The 19458-nt window shown below is 34.4% G+C and overlaps 1 protein-coding gene across 1 annotated transcript; it reads right to left on the bottom strand.

Annotated features, from left to right (window-relative positions):
* Positions 1-1694: 1694 nt before the first annotated feature.
* Positions 1695-1961, bottom strand: F5Z01DRAFT_660269 (uncharacterized protein). The gene has a single exon (XM_046263823.1). It carries the CDS (start codon positions 1883-1885, stop codon positions 1709-1711), a length of 177 nt encoding a protein of 58 aa, XP_046116609.1. The 5' UTR covers positions 1886-1961; the 3' UTR covers positions 1695-1708.
* Between the last annotated feature and the right edge of the window lie 17497 nt (positions 1962-19458).

The raw sequence follows: 19458 nt of genomic DNA on the forward strand, positions 1-19458 counted from the left end.
CTTCAATGAATAGATAAATATACGGAAGAATTATCGAGTATAGTCAACCAATACTTGCCGCGGAAGCTTGCAGTGATTCTGAATATGAGCTTGGTCATTCTTGATTCTATACCTCGTCAACAGTAAAGCCACAAGACTCTCAAGTGGCAATAAGGACACCCGAGATTCCTATACTACGAAAGGAGCGCGGGCAAACAGATTCCAGGACCGTATTCACCTATACAATGCACACTACTAGTTTGTGAGTATTAGGCCAATAGGTACTCCTTACGTTAGTAAGACACCGACTGAGATCACCGGCTTCCTAGAAAGGGACATTTCTCACCACGGAACCCCGGAGAATCGGGAGCCCCGGAGAGCCCGGAACTCCGGGGAACCTGGAACTCAAACGAAGCAAAGTTCACGCCTAATACATTATGGTGTCCTTCGATATTTCCATGTTTAGCCGCGCCATTGAGCGATCTTAACGGTAGAGTTTCCCACCGATGAAAATCACCCCCGGTGCTAGTAAGCCGAGGCCCTTCAATCTAGATCTTAGGCCCCACGTATCTACAAGATCGACATTCACTCTAAGCGAGTCGGGTGCATTAGTTTGCGGTAGTGACCATCGAAAGGACCCATGGCTTGATGGGCACGAAATGGAGAGTGAAGCAGGAGCGGGGCAGTCGCAGACTTGTGACACAGCTAGTTATTGATCTAGCAAACAAAATACAATCTATTGCCACGATTTATGCCTAATCAGATCCATATATCTTGCATAGTGACATTCCAAGAGTCGGTAGCTCTAACGGAACGTCAGTACCTATCAATAGAAGGGCCGTGCCTAGCTTAACAGCAGCTATTAACAGAAGTAATATCACATAGGTTTTCGTGGCGAACAGGCTACGGTCATAGAGTGGCACTAAACAAAGGCTGACAGTAGGGAGGCACGAGAAAACATCTTGCTACCAGGGACTGACATTACGTGGCCTTTGCTATCTCCCTTGGAGTTACCATAGTCGTCCGCGAGCGTTGGCCCGAGAACTCCGTCGGTGAACCAGCGCAGAGACTATTGCTGAGTTGCCCCTAAATCCCAAACCCCAGTGAGCATACTTGCGTAGCTTCGGCGGATCGTCCCGCGGCGCGCCCTTTGTGGCATGGCCCAGAATTCAGGCGCTCGCCGGGTACCACAACTCCTGTTTTCTAGTGTATCCTCTGATAGTGTATCCTCTGAGTGGCATAAGCAAAGATGAACAAGACGCCCCGTAGAGAGCGAGCAGCCTTGTCGGTGCAGGGTAGGTAGGATCTGGTATGTCGGGTGTGATAGTGAGTTCTCATATTGGCGCTAAGCTTGAAGAGATTCTGCCGTGAGCGGTCAAGGCGCTGGGGACCTAGACCATGTTAAGGAAATAGAGCGAGATTACAGCTAAAGGAACTAAAACGAGCTAAAAGCAGGGGTTAAGGTAGACGAAAGCGCTCTCGAGCGTTAGATTCATATATACAAAGCGCATATATAGCCCTTACGGCATTTATCTCTTTTATATCGAATAAGGCACCTGAACAACCTTCTCCATAACGTATCACACCATCCGTACTTTTATTTGCGCACCTAGTAGCAGGCTATTCATGGCATAGCCATCACGTGTCGCTCACCTATAAGATAAATCTACCACCAATTCAGCCGCCGAATAAGGCACGTTCCGTCCCAGCACCCCGTTCTTCAAGCTTATTACAAGCCATGCCCTTCAAATACAGACAGTACTCGCTTCGACAACATCGAACCGACTAAAGCCTTCGCAAATTCACCCTTTTCCTCTACCAAGTTTTGAAAATCCGACCTATGCCACAAGGCATCCACCCGACAAGCAGCATAGTGTACCACCATATTCTTCAGGACCTCCGGCATTGGACTTTGATAACAAAATTGGATCAACGCCGTAATATCGTCCAAAACGCCATCGTTTGCCTTGAATTCGACCAGAATTTGATAAAGATTTTAAATAGCCATAATCGAAAGCGTGCTGATACTATACTTATCTACCAGAACATAGACCTTTGCGTGATGGATCATAATATCTCCAAGGCACTTAACTTCTTCAGCCCTATAGCGGGACGTAGATCTCGCCGGGCTCGAGGTAGCCGAATTCCATAACGCTAAGAAATCTTCCCACATAGTGGCTCTGCTAGACAGCGTCGTTGAAGGAAAGCCCTCCTCATAGTCACCGTACCATAGTGGCTTTCTCTTCTTCTTTATTTTCTTTCTGGCAGAGGTCACGGTGACAGTACTTTATACGTCATCCCAAGGCACCATCTTCTCCGGCTCCGCTGGCTGTTCAAAAATCTAAGGCGGTTGAACTTTTGAATCGCCAGGAGTTACAGGTTCGGTGTAGCTTCCTGTATAGACGAATTCGCAGAAGCTCGAGAAAGTCTTCTCGTCGATATCATCCCACGTCACGCAATATTCAATGGATTCCTAAAGGCCATTGCGCACCATTGCGTTCAGCGCGGGGGATTGTTAGGCCACCAGAACGGAGTGAATAGTAAATTCTTAGTTATTAGGGCCAACGAGGAAGCGAAATATTTTCGAGGACGCAGCTCTAGGAGTATAATCATGTAAGCATCATCAAACCACATATTCTATCCAAAGCAAGTAAGTCCTAATAGGGAGTTACTAACGTGCTCATCGATATAGTCTCCATATTACGTTCTACTCCAGTACGACATTGAATATAGCCAGACAGATTCTAAGGGGAGCTTAAAGTAGAATGCAACCTTGTTCGTAATGCTTCAAAAGCAGGCGGAGGCGCTTCCTAAACCTGGTCGTGTTGATGCTTCAGGTTCAAGCTGGGCTGGTGCGGGACAACGAAGTGACTCTACACAACTGCAGCAGATGTGCTTGCTCGTGAGCTGCTGACATAAGCTTCCTAGCACATTGTATACCCCCTCTCTGGGTTAACCCCGAACGCCGCGCTGGGCCAGTCGCGAGTTCGCTTGGCTTGGTCATTAATGTCATCCACACGTCATCGCGTGACCCAGAAAGCAAGAAGTATCATAAACTGGACTCCGATGTCATGAATAATGTGATTGAATATGCGGAGGAAGGGCATTCAATAACCAATCATCATCATATGCCCCCTGAACTTCGCAGTACATAAATGCGAAATCGAAGAGGTTGCGTAGCGGCAACGGAAGCGGATGGAATCTGATACACCGTCAATCAACATCCATCTGCGCTGTGAAATCAAGCGGAAGCTGAACCTGAATTAACTGCCAATTGTAACATGTACCAGACAACATGTATATCACTGCAGAGTGCCAGTGCCTCCCAATCCTTTGCTAACCATATTCTCGACGCTTTCTTCCTCGACTTTGAGTACTCCATCGCTATCAACAATATCTCGGCCCTCGAAGACTTATATCCGCGTATTCTAACTAAGATAGATAGGCAGAAACTTAGTATTTAGCTAGACTTCTAAGGTAAATATAGAATCCTAAATCTAAGCAAACTCCTATAAGTCCTTCCTTTTATAACGCTTAGCTTTATTAACGCCCCCGGTAGTAAGGCTCTAGAACCCGCGACTACCCCTTCGTTTAATCTAGGTATATTCTAGGTCGAAAAGTATAATCCTTACTCCACGAAGGTTAAGAGCGCTACCTAGATTAGGTAGTTAAACACTCGACCCGCGTGCCTTATTTAGCTTCTTAACCTTAGTACTATTCCGTCTGCCTTTGCTAGTGATAGTCTTCTCGCTAATATCTCGCTTTCTTATATTCCTCGCTACCTTCCCTTGGTCGGGTTTAGTAACCTCTAGCGCTAGGGGTATTATATTCGCCTTAGTAATGCTTTTAGTAAGAACGTAGGTTATAGCGAGTACTTTACTACTTACTAATTCTATTTCGCTTATATCGTTATTTAGGCTTTTAGTGCTTTTAGGTATGCCGATACTAGAGGACCGCTAGATAATTCGTTCCTTATTATACGGATAGTATAGAGTTAAGAAATCGAAAGGGATAACTTCTCCGCTTAAGAATTCGGTAAAATCGACGTTATTATATATTTTATATCCCGTAGGCAAGAACTAAATAGGATCTTAGGGAGTCGCACTAGCTATATTATAATTATTAATAGTCTATCTTTTAAAGTATAAGTTATCTAGTTATTAAGGAATTAAAGTAGTAACTAGGATTAGGGACTCTATCCCCTTTATTATACTCTTATATCTATAATATAATATATATCTAAAGCTATTAGCGTCTTACGTATAGTCTTAATCGTTATGATCTTCTATTACTAGCGATAAGGCGCACTTCGTATACCTCTCGCGTCCGTGGTACTTAAGTATAGCCGTTCTAGGCCTATAGTGGTAACGGTAAGGCCCGGCTGATATAGCCTAGCTAACCTACCCCTGACCCGAGGCTTAGAAGATCCTAGCACTAGGTAGTATATAGTCGCATTAAAGGCTATTAAGTCTATTTATAGGTCACTATAACGTCTTATTAACGGCTTAAGTGGGCGTTTTAGTGTTAGGTGGTCCTACGTGGCCTCGGCCTGACCTTAAAGCTTGCTTCAAAAGCTAAGATAGAGACCCGGACTAACTAGCACTATATGACAGAAGCAAGGTAGTGTCTGGTCGCATCACGGGCCAGTATTTCTATTTTAAGGCCACCATAACGTCTCTGCACCGGCTTGAGTAGGCGTTTTGGTGTCAGGTGGTCCTACGTGGCCTCCGCCTGGCCTTTGAAGTGACCTTCAAAGGCTGAGATGGAAACCTGAACCAACTGCCACTGCATGACAAATACGAATCTAGGCAGTATTTGGTCGCATCATGGGCCAGTATGTCCATTTTGAGGCCACCCTAACGTCTCAGAGAAGATTCGAGTGGGTGCGTTAGCGTATGTAGTCCTACGTAACCTGCATAGCAGCGCTATGAAAACATGCATCCGATGACGATCCAGGCCAGGGGCGGAGCTGATCAGGGGCATATCCAGCCAACACAAGGGCAACCTCCCTTCAGCGACCCGGCGTACTTTCAAGCCACTTGGCCGGGAATGTGGCTGTCGGGGCTTCTTCTGTTTCGCGTTTAGGGATCGGATGGAAGTTCTGATGCCTGACTAGCCCTCGTTGAATCCTCAGCCGGCCTCCTAGGCTCACTAGGTGGACTATCGTCTGTTGCGCCGCTCAAGATACGTACGTGTCATGGCAGCTTGGACATAGCCAACGAACACATGCGTATTAGCCTCGTGTATAGTGTAACGCCAATTAGTGCCTGGTGCGGTGAAATCACCTAATTGTAACAAGTATAAAGCCAGGCATTCCCGTTCAAGGTTCACTCCTCTCTTCTACCGCTCAGCACGAACTAAGATACTAGCTATTTATCTTGTTTCTACTTACCATTTACTATAATGTCGTCCTAAGATATTGCTATAACTATCTGCCCTAAGGACTTATCGTACTCTGATTTAATAACCCGGTCGAGAAAACGGTCGCCTTCCACGGGATCGCTTACTAAGAATATTTATTCCCTACCTTAATCTAAGATACTATACTAACGTAAATAACTAAGAAAATAAAAGACCTAAAGTCCTCGATCCCTTAGAGTATAATAAGACGTTTGCTAACGACGGTGATAATATATATTATAGTTATAAGAGCGGAAGTAATAGTAACGCGGAACTTACGATTCCTTTCGCTTAAACCACGGAAAATAATTATTCTCTAGTAGCTAATCTAGCGGAGGAGGCGGACCTGCTAAACTCTAAGTAGGTCGTTATTAACTTCTTCCTTTACTACTCCTATACTAGTTATATTAAAGTTATAAAGCCGAAAAACTTCTTAACGATACCTTTAGGAGACTTAGTGGGTCTTATCCCCCTAGAACTTCCCGGGGACTATACGTGGGAAAGTATAACGCATATCTACGTTAGTCTGACTATAGACGACGGCGCACTGTCGACCGAATCTATGCCTATAAAGCAGAAGCTAAGTATCTTAGCTTCTGAGTTCAAGGAAGTATAGTTAAACTTTGCGTCTTACGTGGAGAATAATGCGTTAAGCTTGGAGATCGGGCAAAAGCTAGTTATCTCCGCCACGATTGGTCTCTGGCATGATATGTATTGGAATATCTCTCAGCGGAGTGATAGCTCTTTGTAGAGCCAGCCTCTGTTAAAGGATAGCTTTGTTTGCAATACTATACGCTATTCCTTGAAGATCTAAATTGCCCAAGCCTGTCGTGCGTGAACGCCTCGATGACTTATGCCGGTCCAGCATCATACTCACTTGGCTCGAGTGACGTCCCGACTGCGGCTACAGAGAAATGTATGTTAAAGGACGGAAGAGTGGCGTTTGGTATTTTAGGTGCTAAGCTCTTCGTTCGGCGTTACTATATCGTTAGACGGACAGTCGGGATAGTAGACGAAGTTCCCTATAAAGGCATTCATTAACTTCCCTATGTTAAGGGTAAAGCATCCGAAGTACTTTATATCGATATAGTCGTAATAGCTATACTTTGTGTGTAGATAGAGTTTATAGTCCTTGTATTAGTTATATATCTTAATAATCCCTTTCGCTCTTCTTTTACACTTAATGCACTATTTAATAAGAATAATATATATCTTTTTTAATCGTATATTAGTTAATAAAATGCCGTTGAGAACCCGAGACACGAGTGGATTGTGTCGAATACTAGTTAACTAAATAAATACTTAACTAAAAAAAACACTATACTTAGCTCCGAATAAATTTTTAAAAACGCATAAAATTTTACTTTTTTTTTAGTAGACCTATATTTATTTAAGTAATTATTACGGAAAACGCGTCTAAAATATATCTATCTATAGTAATAACGCCTAAGTAGCTATAAGTTAATAATAGCCCGGAATATATTAATAAGCACGCTATATACCTTAAGGAAGTATATAACTAACTATAGGCCGTAGATAAAGGTAGAAATAACTAAGTACTATAGAATATTATATAAATATACTTAGAATCTACCCTTATATTAATTAGTAAGGTCTTAAGATAGCTAGCCCTACGGGAGATCCTCTAATAAGTTAAGGATATAGCTAAGTATATATAGAATATATAATATAATATTACTATAATTAAGAACTCCGTGGGTTTAATTATAACTCCGCTAAATCTAGCTAACTTTAGAGGAAGATAAGCTATAGCCGGCTCCTAGGCCTAGGTCGCGGCTTAGGCTAAAAACGCGCCTTTACTTCCTTTACTATCTCTAGGTAATCCTTCCCTTACCCGAACTAACTCTATAATTACCGCGTATAAAGACTAAGTAATAATAATTAAGCTTAAGGATACGAGGGCTATAGAGCGTTATTAAACTTATTTAATAATATAGGTACGATAATAAGTAACTATAGCTATTTAGAATAACGCTAGGATAAAATTAGTTAAGATAGTTATTATATATTAACTTAAGAGCGGCGATATATAGATCTTTATTAGTATTATTATAGAAATTATAAAGCTTAAGGAAAATATAGGATAGCTCGGAGGCCTCGGAGAATACGCTAAAGTTATTATACTTACCTACGGGGTAATTATCTATAATATCCCGACTAACTTAATTAATATTAAAGATTAAAAAATAATTATTAAATAAATACTTATAAATAATTATATAATTATCCCTTAAGTAAAAATATCCTATATAAGATAGCTTACGAAAGAAAGAAAGCTTAAATAAGCGTCCTTTATTATTATTAAATTCGTAGACCCTAGAATAGCTAATACTACGATATATATTAATATAGTATAAAAGGGCTAGATATATTAATATTAACTCTATAACTAAGCTTATAAAATTAAGTAATACTTTTATTACTATAACTATAATTATATTATTACTTAATATAACGTATCCTAGGTTTATAGCTATTACGCTAAGTAATATAAGACTAAATAATATTAATATAGGGGAGTAAAGGGATTTACTCCCCGATATATAGTCTATAAAGATAGTTATATTATATAGAGTAATACTTACCTAGCGAGAAAGAAAGAATTAAAATATATCGAGTAAGTAAAGGATACCTATAGTATTTATTAATATATACTTATAAAAGATAGCCCGGTGTTATTAAGTATATAGTCCGCACGGAATCACGAGGTTAATAATACGCGCGAACTAGCCGCTATATAAAATTATTAATCGCTAAGAGAACCCGCGGTAATTGTAATCCCGGAGCTCTTTATAAGCTATCCCTAAGACCTTATATAGGTAAGAGTACTTAGAATATAAATCTTAGTTACCTTACTAGCCGGCGAGGTAAGAGAAGGATACCTTACCTTATAGCCTAAGTATATATAGTAATCCGAGTAATTAAGAAACCTATAGCTCGTTAGTATAGAAAAATCCTATCTATACCCGGGAACTAAGTAAGATAACGATTCTTAAATATTAGTCTATCCGTTAGAGGGTTTAGAAAGGCTAGTAATATAAGAAATAAATAAGTAGCTAGCCGACCTAGACTATATTAACGATAGTAACTAGTTAAGTATTATTATAGGAGATAATTAAGGAGAGCTAGAATTATTATTACTTATATCTATAGCTATAGACCCGCGAATAGTATAAGGAGCTTTATATAAGTTATATAAATACCCGTCGTACTAAGAGATCTATAGTAACTAGCTAACGTAAGATACTAAGTTAATAATCGTAAAATATATAAAAACCTATATATATTACGGTAAAGATATTAACTTTATATCTAACTTATATAAATATATTAATTATAATAAAGTTTATTTTAAGAGGAACTTAATAGCTATTTCTAGAGTACTAGGCAAACTATAAACTCTTATCCCGGGATAGGTCCGTAGAGATAATATAGGCGTTATCTTTTCGGAAATAAACCCTAAGTAATATATAACTAAAAGGACTAAGGTAAGTATATTTATAGATAGCTTAATTATTATATTATTTTTATAATAAGACGCCGGGAGCTATATATTTTATAATATAATATCTAGAAATCGCGAGATATTATCCTAGCTAGCTTATTTCGAAATAATAAGGTTCTTAAGTATAATATCTTAGTAATCTAAGAACCTTAGTATAATCCGTTTATCGATATAATATATTACTTACTTAAATTATACTTTTACTTAATATACCTCGCTAACGGCGGGATAAGGGTATATTTCTATATTAATAAGCGTATAAACGCTTCTACCTAGAGCGTTTTATATATCTCTAAAGATATTATCTCCTTATAAATCCGCGAGCCTTAGTTAGGTAGATTAATCTAGGTTATTAATATCTATAATAAAGTAAGAACCGATATACTCTTTACCTTAAATAAAGCGATCGGTAAAATAGACTTACTTAACGAGGTAATTATCCTCGGAGACTTTAACCTATATTATCTAACCTAGTTAGCTATACTTCGATATATTAACGACCGATTAAATACTAATTAACTTCTCTCGATCGTTAAGAGCTCTTATTTATAGCTTCTTATAATACCTAGGATACTAACTTACCGATAGAAAGATAGAGAATTTATAATCGACCTCGCTTTTACCTCGGAGGATCTTATATCTTATATAGTTTATTATAAGATCGATAACGAACTAAATTATAACTTAGACTACCTCCCGATCTCGCTAGCCCTTAATTAGAGATAGATATAAGCCGTCCCGGCGCGAAAACGACTCTAGATAAAGATAAACTTAATTATCCTTAGATAAATTATTAAGAATTACTTTATAAGGAATAATAAGAGCATACTTAATAATAAATAAAGTATTAATAAAGCTATCTCCTTAATTATTAGTATACTTAGGTCTAGTATCGAGGCGTCGACGCTATAGTTAAATCCTTCTCCGTACTTTATTATAAGGTTTAATTAAGAGTATAAGAATATTTACTTAGAGGTTTAGTAGCTTCGCCGACGATAATAACGTATAAGATAAGATAATAATTACGAAGCCTACCGATAAGTATATAACGGGAAAGGCCGTTATATTTAAAAGTTATTATATAATACTTACTATTAAAGGGTTAAGGATACTTTTATATTATAGTCTAGCCTCTAGAACCTAATTAAATAAGCTAAGAATAGAGGTAATATAACGCCTATATATATATTACTATTAATTAAACTAGACGGAGAGCTTACTTACGAACTAAAAGAGAAAGCTAAGTTATTTTATTAATTTTTTTTCCCGCCCCCGGCGAGAGTAAACCTCTCCGATATTATAGGATATTAATACCCTTTAGTAATTAAATACCCTGATATTATAAGACTAGAGATAAAGAAAGCGATTTAAAAAGCTTCTCTTAATAAAGTACTAAGAGATAACGGAATTACGAATAGTATTCTTTAAAAAATCCTAGATATTATCCTCTTATATCTCTAGAGGCTTTTTAATATATACCTTCGACTTAAGTATTACTTAGTATATTTTCGAGATATTATTACGGTTATTCTTCGAAAACTAAGTAAAGATAATTATACTTAACTAAGGGTATATAGGCTAATTACCCTCTTAAATATACTTAGGAAAGCTCTAGAAGCTATTATAGCGACCCGCTTAGCTTACTTAGCGGATACTTATAGGCTTCTCCTTAGCCGCTATACTAAAGGTCGGAAGCTCGCGTTTATAGAATACGCTATATACTTTCTTCTCTAACGTATCTATCGAGCTTAGTCTAAAGGTAAGGTAGCCTCGTTATTATTACTTAACGTATCTAGAGTATACGATAATATATCTAAGGAAAGGTTATTATATAACTTAAGGAAACGCCGCGTTAGTCTAGAGATTATAAACTAAGTCGCCTCTTTTCTTATTAATTAATCGACTAGCCTTAAGCTCTAGGAATATATAGATCTTGCGATAGCGATCTAGACTAATATCCTATAAGGCTTACCTATCTTACTAATCCTATATCTCTTCTATAACGCTAACCTTATTAAGGCCTATAAAATAAATAAGATAGAAGTAATCGGGTATATTAATAATATATTAATTCTAGCGATCGGCCCGATAATAGCTTATAACTATAAAACCCTTAAGGCTATCTACCGGAAGGCTAAAGAATAAGTATTAAAGTATAGATTATAGTTTACCCCTATAAAGTATAAATTTATATACTTCTTTAAAGACCTTAGTTATAATATTATATACGCCCTCCGCCTCTTATATACTATGATTATAACGTCGTAGTCCTACCGCTATCTTAGACTCTAGCTTAATACTAAACTCCGGTAAGGCTACTACCGCGAGAAGATAGAAATAGTTATTATAAAATAACTATCCGCGCTATTAGCCTTAGCGTCGTTAACTTAGGGTATAGGAATAATTAACTTATAATAAGTTTACCGGGCTATATTTATACCGTAGATACTATATAGCTACTTTATATAATATATACTATATATTAGCTAAGTAAGAAAAGGTAATCCGATAGTTAGTACTATCTCAAGGATTTAGCGGCGAGTAGCCTAAATTATAACTAGCGTATTCCGAATAATAATAGCGGCCGCGGTCGATATCGAGGCGTACTTACTCCCGGTTATCTAGTAGCTAGAATAAATAGCGCTAGAGGCTACGATACGCCTTAAGACTAGCCCTTTATACGCCGATATAGCTATATCTAAGGATACGGCTCGTAGTAATTTATAAAATCCTCTTAATCGCCTTTTTAATATATTAGAGCGTAAGTATAACTTATAGCTAGACTATCTCGAGAAACGCTTTCTATATATCGTATTATTATAATAAATACCGCTACTAGTCTATATCGCCGAATTAATAAATATAGTAATTAAAGAATACGACATAATAGGAATAAAGATAGTCTATATTTATATAGATAGAAGCGGTATTAATAACTATATTAGAGCGGCTATAGTTACTCTAACGGTTCTTAGGAATAATACCTTAGCGAAATAGTTATAATATATAAGTATATCCGCTATATCGATTATATATACCGTAGAGCTAAGGGGTCTAGTCCTTATATTAGAAATACTTTTAGATATATAAATAGCTAATATTACTCCCCGTAATAGTGCTATCTTTATTAATAACTAAGCTATTATCCGAGCGTTTCGAGATCCTAAGACTCTATCCGGATAATATATACTTATTAAGGTAACTCGTGTACTCGACTAGCTTTATAATCTTAAGATATAGGTCGAATTCCGATAGATCCCGGTATATATCGGAGTGCCGGGTAATAAAATAACGGATCGAGCCGCTAAGGAAGCGGTAGAGAATTACCTTAGAGAATTAAAACTAAAGATACTTAAGACCCTTATAGTAATAATAAAATCGATTATCCGTAAGATTATAAAAGTTAAGTAAGAAGCTTCCTAGGAGAAGGCTAAGTATAATAAAGAGCTATTTAAGCTTAGGGTTAAACTAGGAAAAGTAATACTTAAACTCTACGCTAGAATATATAGGGCGATTAGCTTAGCTATTACCTAAATATATACCGGTAAGATCGGCTTACGCGTATACCTCGCTAAAATCGATAAAATAAATATTAATAAATACAAATATAGCTATAGCCCCTAGACCGTACGGCACGTCCTCTTAGAGTACCGATACTAGATAAAAGAATAATATAAAATATAAGTAAGTAAAGAACTATATATTAACCTTAAACGCATTCTCTATAGCTTATTAATAATAATTTAAGTAATAAAGATAATAATTAGGACGGGCTTATTAAGATAATTTCGAGCTATCCCGTCTACTATACTTATATACTCCGCGTAGACGAGTAAATACTATTAAATAAAAGTAAAGGACGGCTAGGAAGGGCTTAATAAGTTAGAGATATAGAACGATTATAAGAGCTCTAGATATAAACTAAGGAGGGGTTATCTACGAGAAGTAAATAAAAAGATAATACTCGATAGTCGAATAACCTATAGCCGTAGGATATTTTATAGTAAGGTAGAGTTTAGACTTAAGAGCCGAAAGTAAGCGGCCTTAACCCTATATTTATAGTTATACGCTATATAGCTACTAGTAAAGGTAGCTAGGATAGTCTATAAATTAATTAATTAATTAATTAATAAATACTTAACTTCGGTGTTATTTCTAGTTCCTAGTAATGTTTCTTTAACTTAAGAAATAAAAGTTAGGGTGAACCTGCATTACTAGTAAGTTAGTGGATTAATAACTAGTAGGGTAGTAAGAACTAAAGTACGTTACTAGGATTACGTTAAATAGTATTTAGACTTACTAGTCTTTAAATTAAGACTTTACTAGAATTAAGCGAAAGACTGCGCTAGTATATAAGATACTAATATACTAGGAACTTTTTATACTAGTAGCCCTAGTGAAAGTCTTACTAGTGATATAAAATTAATTAGTTCGCTCTAATTTAAGGATACTAGTAGCGATACGTACTTACTAATATATGCTATTTTAAGTTTCTAGTGTAACTAACTAAAGTAAATAAGCTAACTAGTATATAGCTATTTAGGTTACTAGAATCGCTTATTTAGGGACCTAGCTTACTAGTATAGACCTGCGTAGGTTACCGCTTATATATAATTTAAGGACGAGACTCCCTGGTAAATAACCGCTTAAACTACTAGTATTACTTATTTAAGGGCGTTATTCACACTGTGTATATATTTAAGTTTAATTAATTAATTAATTAATTAATTTATAGACTGTCCTAGCTACCTTTACTAATAGCTATATAACGTATGACTATAAATATACGGTTAAGGCCGCTTACCTTCGGCTCTTAAGTCTAACTTCTACCTTACTATAAAATATCCTACGCTAATAAGTATAACGTTCGAGTTAGACTAGCTATAAGGTAAGTAAATCTAAGGTTAGTTTATAAACTAAGTATACTAAGATATTATTAACTTAAGCGGTCGGGTTATAGTCTATATACGAGATAGTAAATCTTACGTAGATAATTATATTAATAGCTAGGGAGCTAGTAAAGACTAAATATAGTAAAGCTAGGCTTCCTATATATTAAGTAAATATTATATAGTCGATAATAGTCGACTATTATCTATAAGCGCTTTTATAGTATAGTCGACTATAGTCGCTAGTCGCTTATAGTCGTTTACTATACGTAGTATACGGGTAACGTATAATAAGAGAGAAAAAGCGAGGGGGTATATAAGAGGCGTATACGGTCGTATATTAGGTCGTAATATAATATCTCCCCTTCCGAGATTCTATCCTAAAATTAGTTAAAACCCGTTAATCGTTATTAATAAGTTATACTCGGTAACTTCTCCTTTTTATTATACCTAACTATATATAAAAATATCTATCTTCTTATAAGAGAACTAACGACTTATATTGCGCTATCCTAATTAAAGTTATTTATCTTAATAGTTTTAAGAGCGAGATACCTTATACTTATTATTATCGCGCTAAGCGCGTTTATTATATAAGTAATAATTCCCGTCGTTATATATTATATATCGAAATAAAGAAAACTTATAATAATATTAGCGTAGCGTTATACCGTAAGTATTATATATATTTTTTTATATATATACTAACCTACGTTCTAGTAACGCGTATAGTATTTAAGTAGAAACGAGTAAAAGTAGATTTAGAAAAGTCCGAGAGGGAGCTTTAAGAGGCTCTAGGGCGCGTTTAGTATCTTTATCGTTAATAAGAATTACTTCGAAGTCGGACTTTAGAGTTAGTATCTCGTAGTATATATAAGTTAGATAAGGAGGATAGGGTACGTTCTTAAGAAAAGGCTATTCTTAAGGAGTAATAAGTAATTAAGCGTGCTTAAGAGTTAAGTATATTTAGGGTTATCGATTAGAGCGTAATACCCGATATATTTCCCTTTAATAATACTATCGTAATAAATAGCGGTAATTTTTAAGGTATTTAGCGGGTTCCTATATATTTTCGTTACTTATATAGCCTTTCTATTTAATAAAGTATTTAACTTTTTTATTTATTATTTATTTATCGATAATTCGTTCTAGTTCGTAAAGCTCTTCGAGGATTTCTAGTTCGTAATTTATTTTTACGTTTTATAGTATTTTTTTAAGTAATAAGATATAAAAAACTAAGTATATCCTTATACTTAAGGGTAGTAAGAGTTTAAAGTTAGTATCTAAGATAACTTCGTCGATTTTAAATAATCTAAGTTTTTTATAATCGAGCTTAAGTAAAGGTCGAGTTATTATAAAATTTTTACGTAATAAGTAAACTATATCTCCCTTCCGAAAGATCGGTCCCTTCGATCTTTTCTTATTATAATATTTTAATATTTATATATATACGAATTTAAGTTATTTTTTTATATATTTATATAATAAGCGTAATTAATTTACTTTAAGTATTACTTTTTTAGTAAAAGGTCTATCCCTTAGTATTTTATTACCGAACTCGGGCTCGTATCCGTAGTTTATATAGAATAGTAAGATTTAAGTTAATTCCGTAGGTGCGTTATTATAAGCGAGTTAGGCGAGTAATAACTTTAAGACTTAATTATCCTATTTATAATTAATATAGTACTATAGGTATTATTTTAGTATCTAATTTAACCTTTCTATCTATCTATCCGTTTAAGGGTAGTAAGCTATACTAAGTTTATACTTTATTCTAAGTTAAGCTATTAGGGCTTATTAGAATTTTAAGGTAAATATTATCCCTCGATCTAAAATAATCTCTTCCGGAAGGCCGTAGTTAGCTATGATATATTTAAGTACTATATATACGAGTATCTTTATATCCGTTATTTCTTAGTATAATAAGAAATATCTAAATTTACTTATTCGGTCCGTAATAACGAATATACTATCGTATTCGACGTTAGATCCTAGTTCCTTTAACTTAGGTAGCTTCGTAATATAATCGAAGGCTATTAATTCTTATAGTCTTAAAGGCACGGGTAGTAGCTTTAGTTCTCCGTATAGTTTATACTATATAGCCTTATTACGCGTATAATCTTCGTATTATCTAACGATACGTATAATATTTACTTTAATTCCTTAGTAATCGTATATTTATCGTACTTATTTAAGAGTTTTCCTAACTCCTTAATATCTTATTATAGGGTACGTATAGATATTAATTAAGATTCTATCGCGTAGCGGCGGTAGTATCTAAAGTAATCTATTCTTAGTAAGTCCTTTTCTTATTTCTATCGTATAATCGCTAAGTATTTCCTTTTTATATTTAAATACCTATTCTAATATTTTATTATAGTATATAGTATTTACTTTAACTCTAAATATAAGAAAATTAAGTATTATTTATATATAATTCCCTTCGTTATTTTATTAAAGTATCTAGCCCTTAGCCTTTAGTACTTCGGTATTATAGTTTAGTTAGCGGCTAAGCGCGTTTACTTTATTATTTTCCGATCCTTTTTAATAAATAATTTCGATATTGTATTCGGCTAGGAATTTAATATATCGTACTTATCGTAAGCTAAGTTCTTATATCGTAGCGAAGTAAGAGATATTTTAATAATCGGTATAAACCTTAGTTCTAAACTTTATTCTTAGTATATAGTACTTAAATTCTTTAATAACGGCGATAATTACTAAGAATTCTTTATCGTAGATAGGGTAGTTTAGTTCCGCGCTATAGAGTTTTTTCGAAAAGAAAGCGATTAATCGTAGATTATTATTATCGTTTTATTAATTAATCTATACTCCTATAGCGTAGTCCGATATATTTATTTTTAATTCGAGTAGTCTTTCGGGGTTATAAGTTATAAGTATAGTATTAGATATTATACTATCTCGTAATATCTCGAAAGCCTTTCTTTATTTTTCTTCGAAATAAAAATCTTTCTTATTTTTCGTAAGTTCTATAAGTAATACTACGATCTTCGTAAAATCGCGTATAAAGCGCTAATAATAGTTAATAAATCCCACGAATGTTTATACTTCTTTAAGGTTATTTTCCGGTAAGGGCTATTCTTTAATTATATTAATCTTTACTTATTTTATTAGGATTTCGTTTAGTCGGATCGTATATCTAAGGAAGATAGTTTCTTATATATAAAACGCGTACTTCTTTAGGTTAATTAAGAGGTTCGTATTTTAAAGTATTTTTAGTACCTAATAAATATATTCCTTATATTCTTTAAGGGTCTCTAAGAAGATTAGAATATTATCTAAGTATACTATAATAAAGATATCTAGGTACTCCTTAAGTATATTATTAATTATTCGTTAGAAGGTAGCTAGAGTATTAGTAAGGCCGAATAATATTATTAAGTACTTAAATAAACTAAATTTAGTACGGAAAGTTATTTTCTATTCGTCTCCTTTCTTTATATAGATTAGGTTATAGGCTCTTTTTAAGTTAAGAGCGGTAAATTAGTTCTTACTATAAAGTCTATCCTTAAGCTTATTAATAAGTAGTAAAGGTATCCTATCCTTAATCGTGATATTATTAAGCTACCGATAGTCTATAACTAATCGTAGCTTCTTATTTTTCTTTAGTACGAATATAATAGGATATCTTACTTCCGAGGTAAAGGTTTAAATATAGCCTTTCTTAATTATTTCGTCGATATATTCTTATAATATCTTAAGTTACTTTTAATTAAGGTTATAAAGTTTATAGAACTTAGTTAAGGTTCTAGTTTTAAGATAGATTTCGTGATCTTATTAACTATACTAAGGGATACCCGTTTTAAGGGTTTCTTTAAATAACCTATTATACTTCCTATATTCTTAAGGTATATTCTTTATTCGTTTTTCTTTTATTATAGGTTTTTTCTTCTTTTCTTCTTATAGGGCTTAGTTTACTTCGAATATCTTTTATATAATATTAGCGATAATTTGTTTTCCTTATTTATATTATATACCCGGTTATAAGGCTTTCTCGGTTAATACTATAGCTTTTACTTACTTCGGCTCGCTTATATCTTATTATAAAGATTCTCTAGAGGCTAAGTTATCGCGAATATTCGCTTTTTTCTAGCTAAATAATAATTATCGCGTTATCGTAATAAATATCTTACTACGTAATATACTTTATTTTCTTCTATATAAAGGATAGATAGGAAGTATTATTAATAAGCTCTAACCTAAGTTAAGAATCCTTAAAGGTCCTTAGTTATACTATCGAATAATCCTAGTTAGCGTAGCTTTATAATCTCTCCTAGATCCTTACCGGTAGCTTATTAAATAATATTATTACTTACGCTATTTATCTCGTTCCTTAGTTAGGCGGCTTATTAATATTATAAGGTTATTCCTTTATTAAAAGAATAGTAGGCTTTATTATATTATTACTTATCGCGGGTCTATATATCGATAATTTACTATAGTTACCCTTATAACTCTTAGATTTATCCCTTAAGGATTTTCGTATCCTTATCGTCGGACTCGTCCGAGTCTAAGTCTATAGACTAAGCTATCTAAGAGGGCTCGGTATACTTAGCTATAGCCTTACCCTTATCGGCGGACTTGAGGGTTATCTTAAAGGATTTAATAGCTATAGTATTATATTACTTAAGTACTTAATACGGTAGTATACTAAATAAGAGTTATTAATATATAATATTCGGGTTAGACTAGCTATAGGGTAGGTAGATCTAAGGTCGGTTTATAAACTAAGTATACTAAGATATCGTTAACTTAAGCGGTCGGGTTATAGTCTATATATAAGATAGTAGATCTTACGTAGATAATTATATTAATAGCTAGGGAGCTAGTAAAGACTAAATATAGTAAAGCTAGGCTTCTTATATACTAAGTAAATATTATATAGTCGATAATAGTCGATTATTATCTACGGGCGCTTTTATAGTATAGTTAATTATAGTCGCTAGTTACTTATAGTTATTTATTATACATAGTATATAGGTAACGTATAATAAGAGAGAAAAAGCGGGGGGGCACGTAAGAGGCATATATAGTCGTATATTAAGTCGTAATAAGTATTAATATCCTATAATATCGGAGAGGTTTACTATCGCTAAGGGCGGGAAAAAAGATTAGCGGAGTAACTTAGCTTTCTCCTTTAGTTTATAAATAAGCTCTCTATCCGGTTTTATTAACGGTAATATATATATAAGTATTATATTACCTTTATTCTTAACCTATTTAATTAGGTTCTAGAGGCTAAATTATAATATAGAAATATCCTTAACCCTTTAATAATAAGTATTATATAGTAACTTTTAAATATAACGGCCTTTCCTATTATATATTTATTAATAAGCTTTATAATTATTATCCTACCTTATATATTATTATCGTTAGCGAAGTTACTAAACCTTTAAGTAGATATTCTTATACTCTTAATTAAACCTTATAATAGAGTACGGAGAAGGATTCGACTATAGCGTCGATACCTTAATACTAGACCTAAGTATACTAATAATTAAGGAGATAGCTTTATTAATACTTTACTTATTATTAAGTATCCTCTTATTATTCCCTATAAAGTAATTCTTAATAATCTATCTAAGGATAATTAAGTTTATCTTTATCTAGAGTTATTTTCGCGCTAAAACGGCTCGTATC

The sequence above is a fragment of the Emericellopsis atlantica genome, assembly GCF_019669845.1.
Source record: "Emericellopsis atlantica unplaced genomic scaffold F5Z01scaffold_20, whole genome shotgun sequence".
Taxonomy (NCBI): Eukaryota; Fungi; Ascomycota; class Sordariomycetes; order Hypocreales; family Bionectriaceae; genus Emericellopsis; species Emericellopsis atlantica.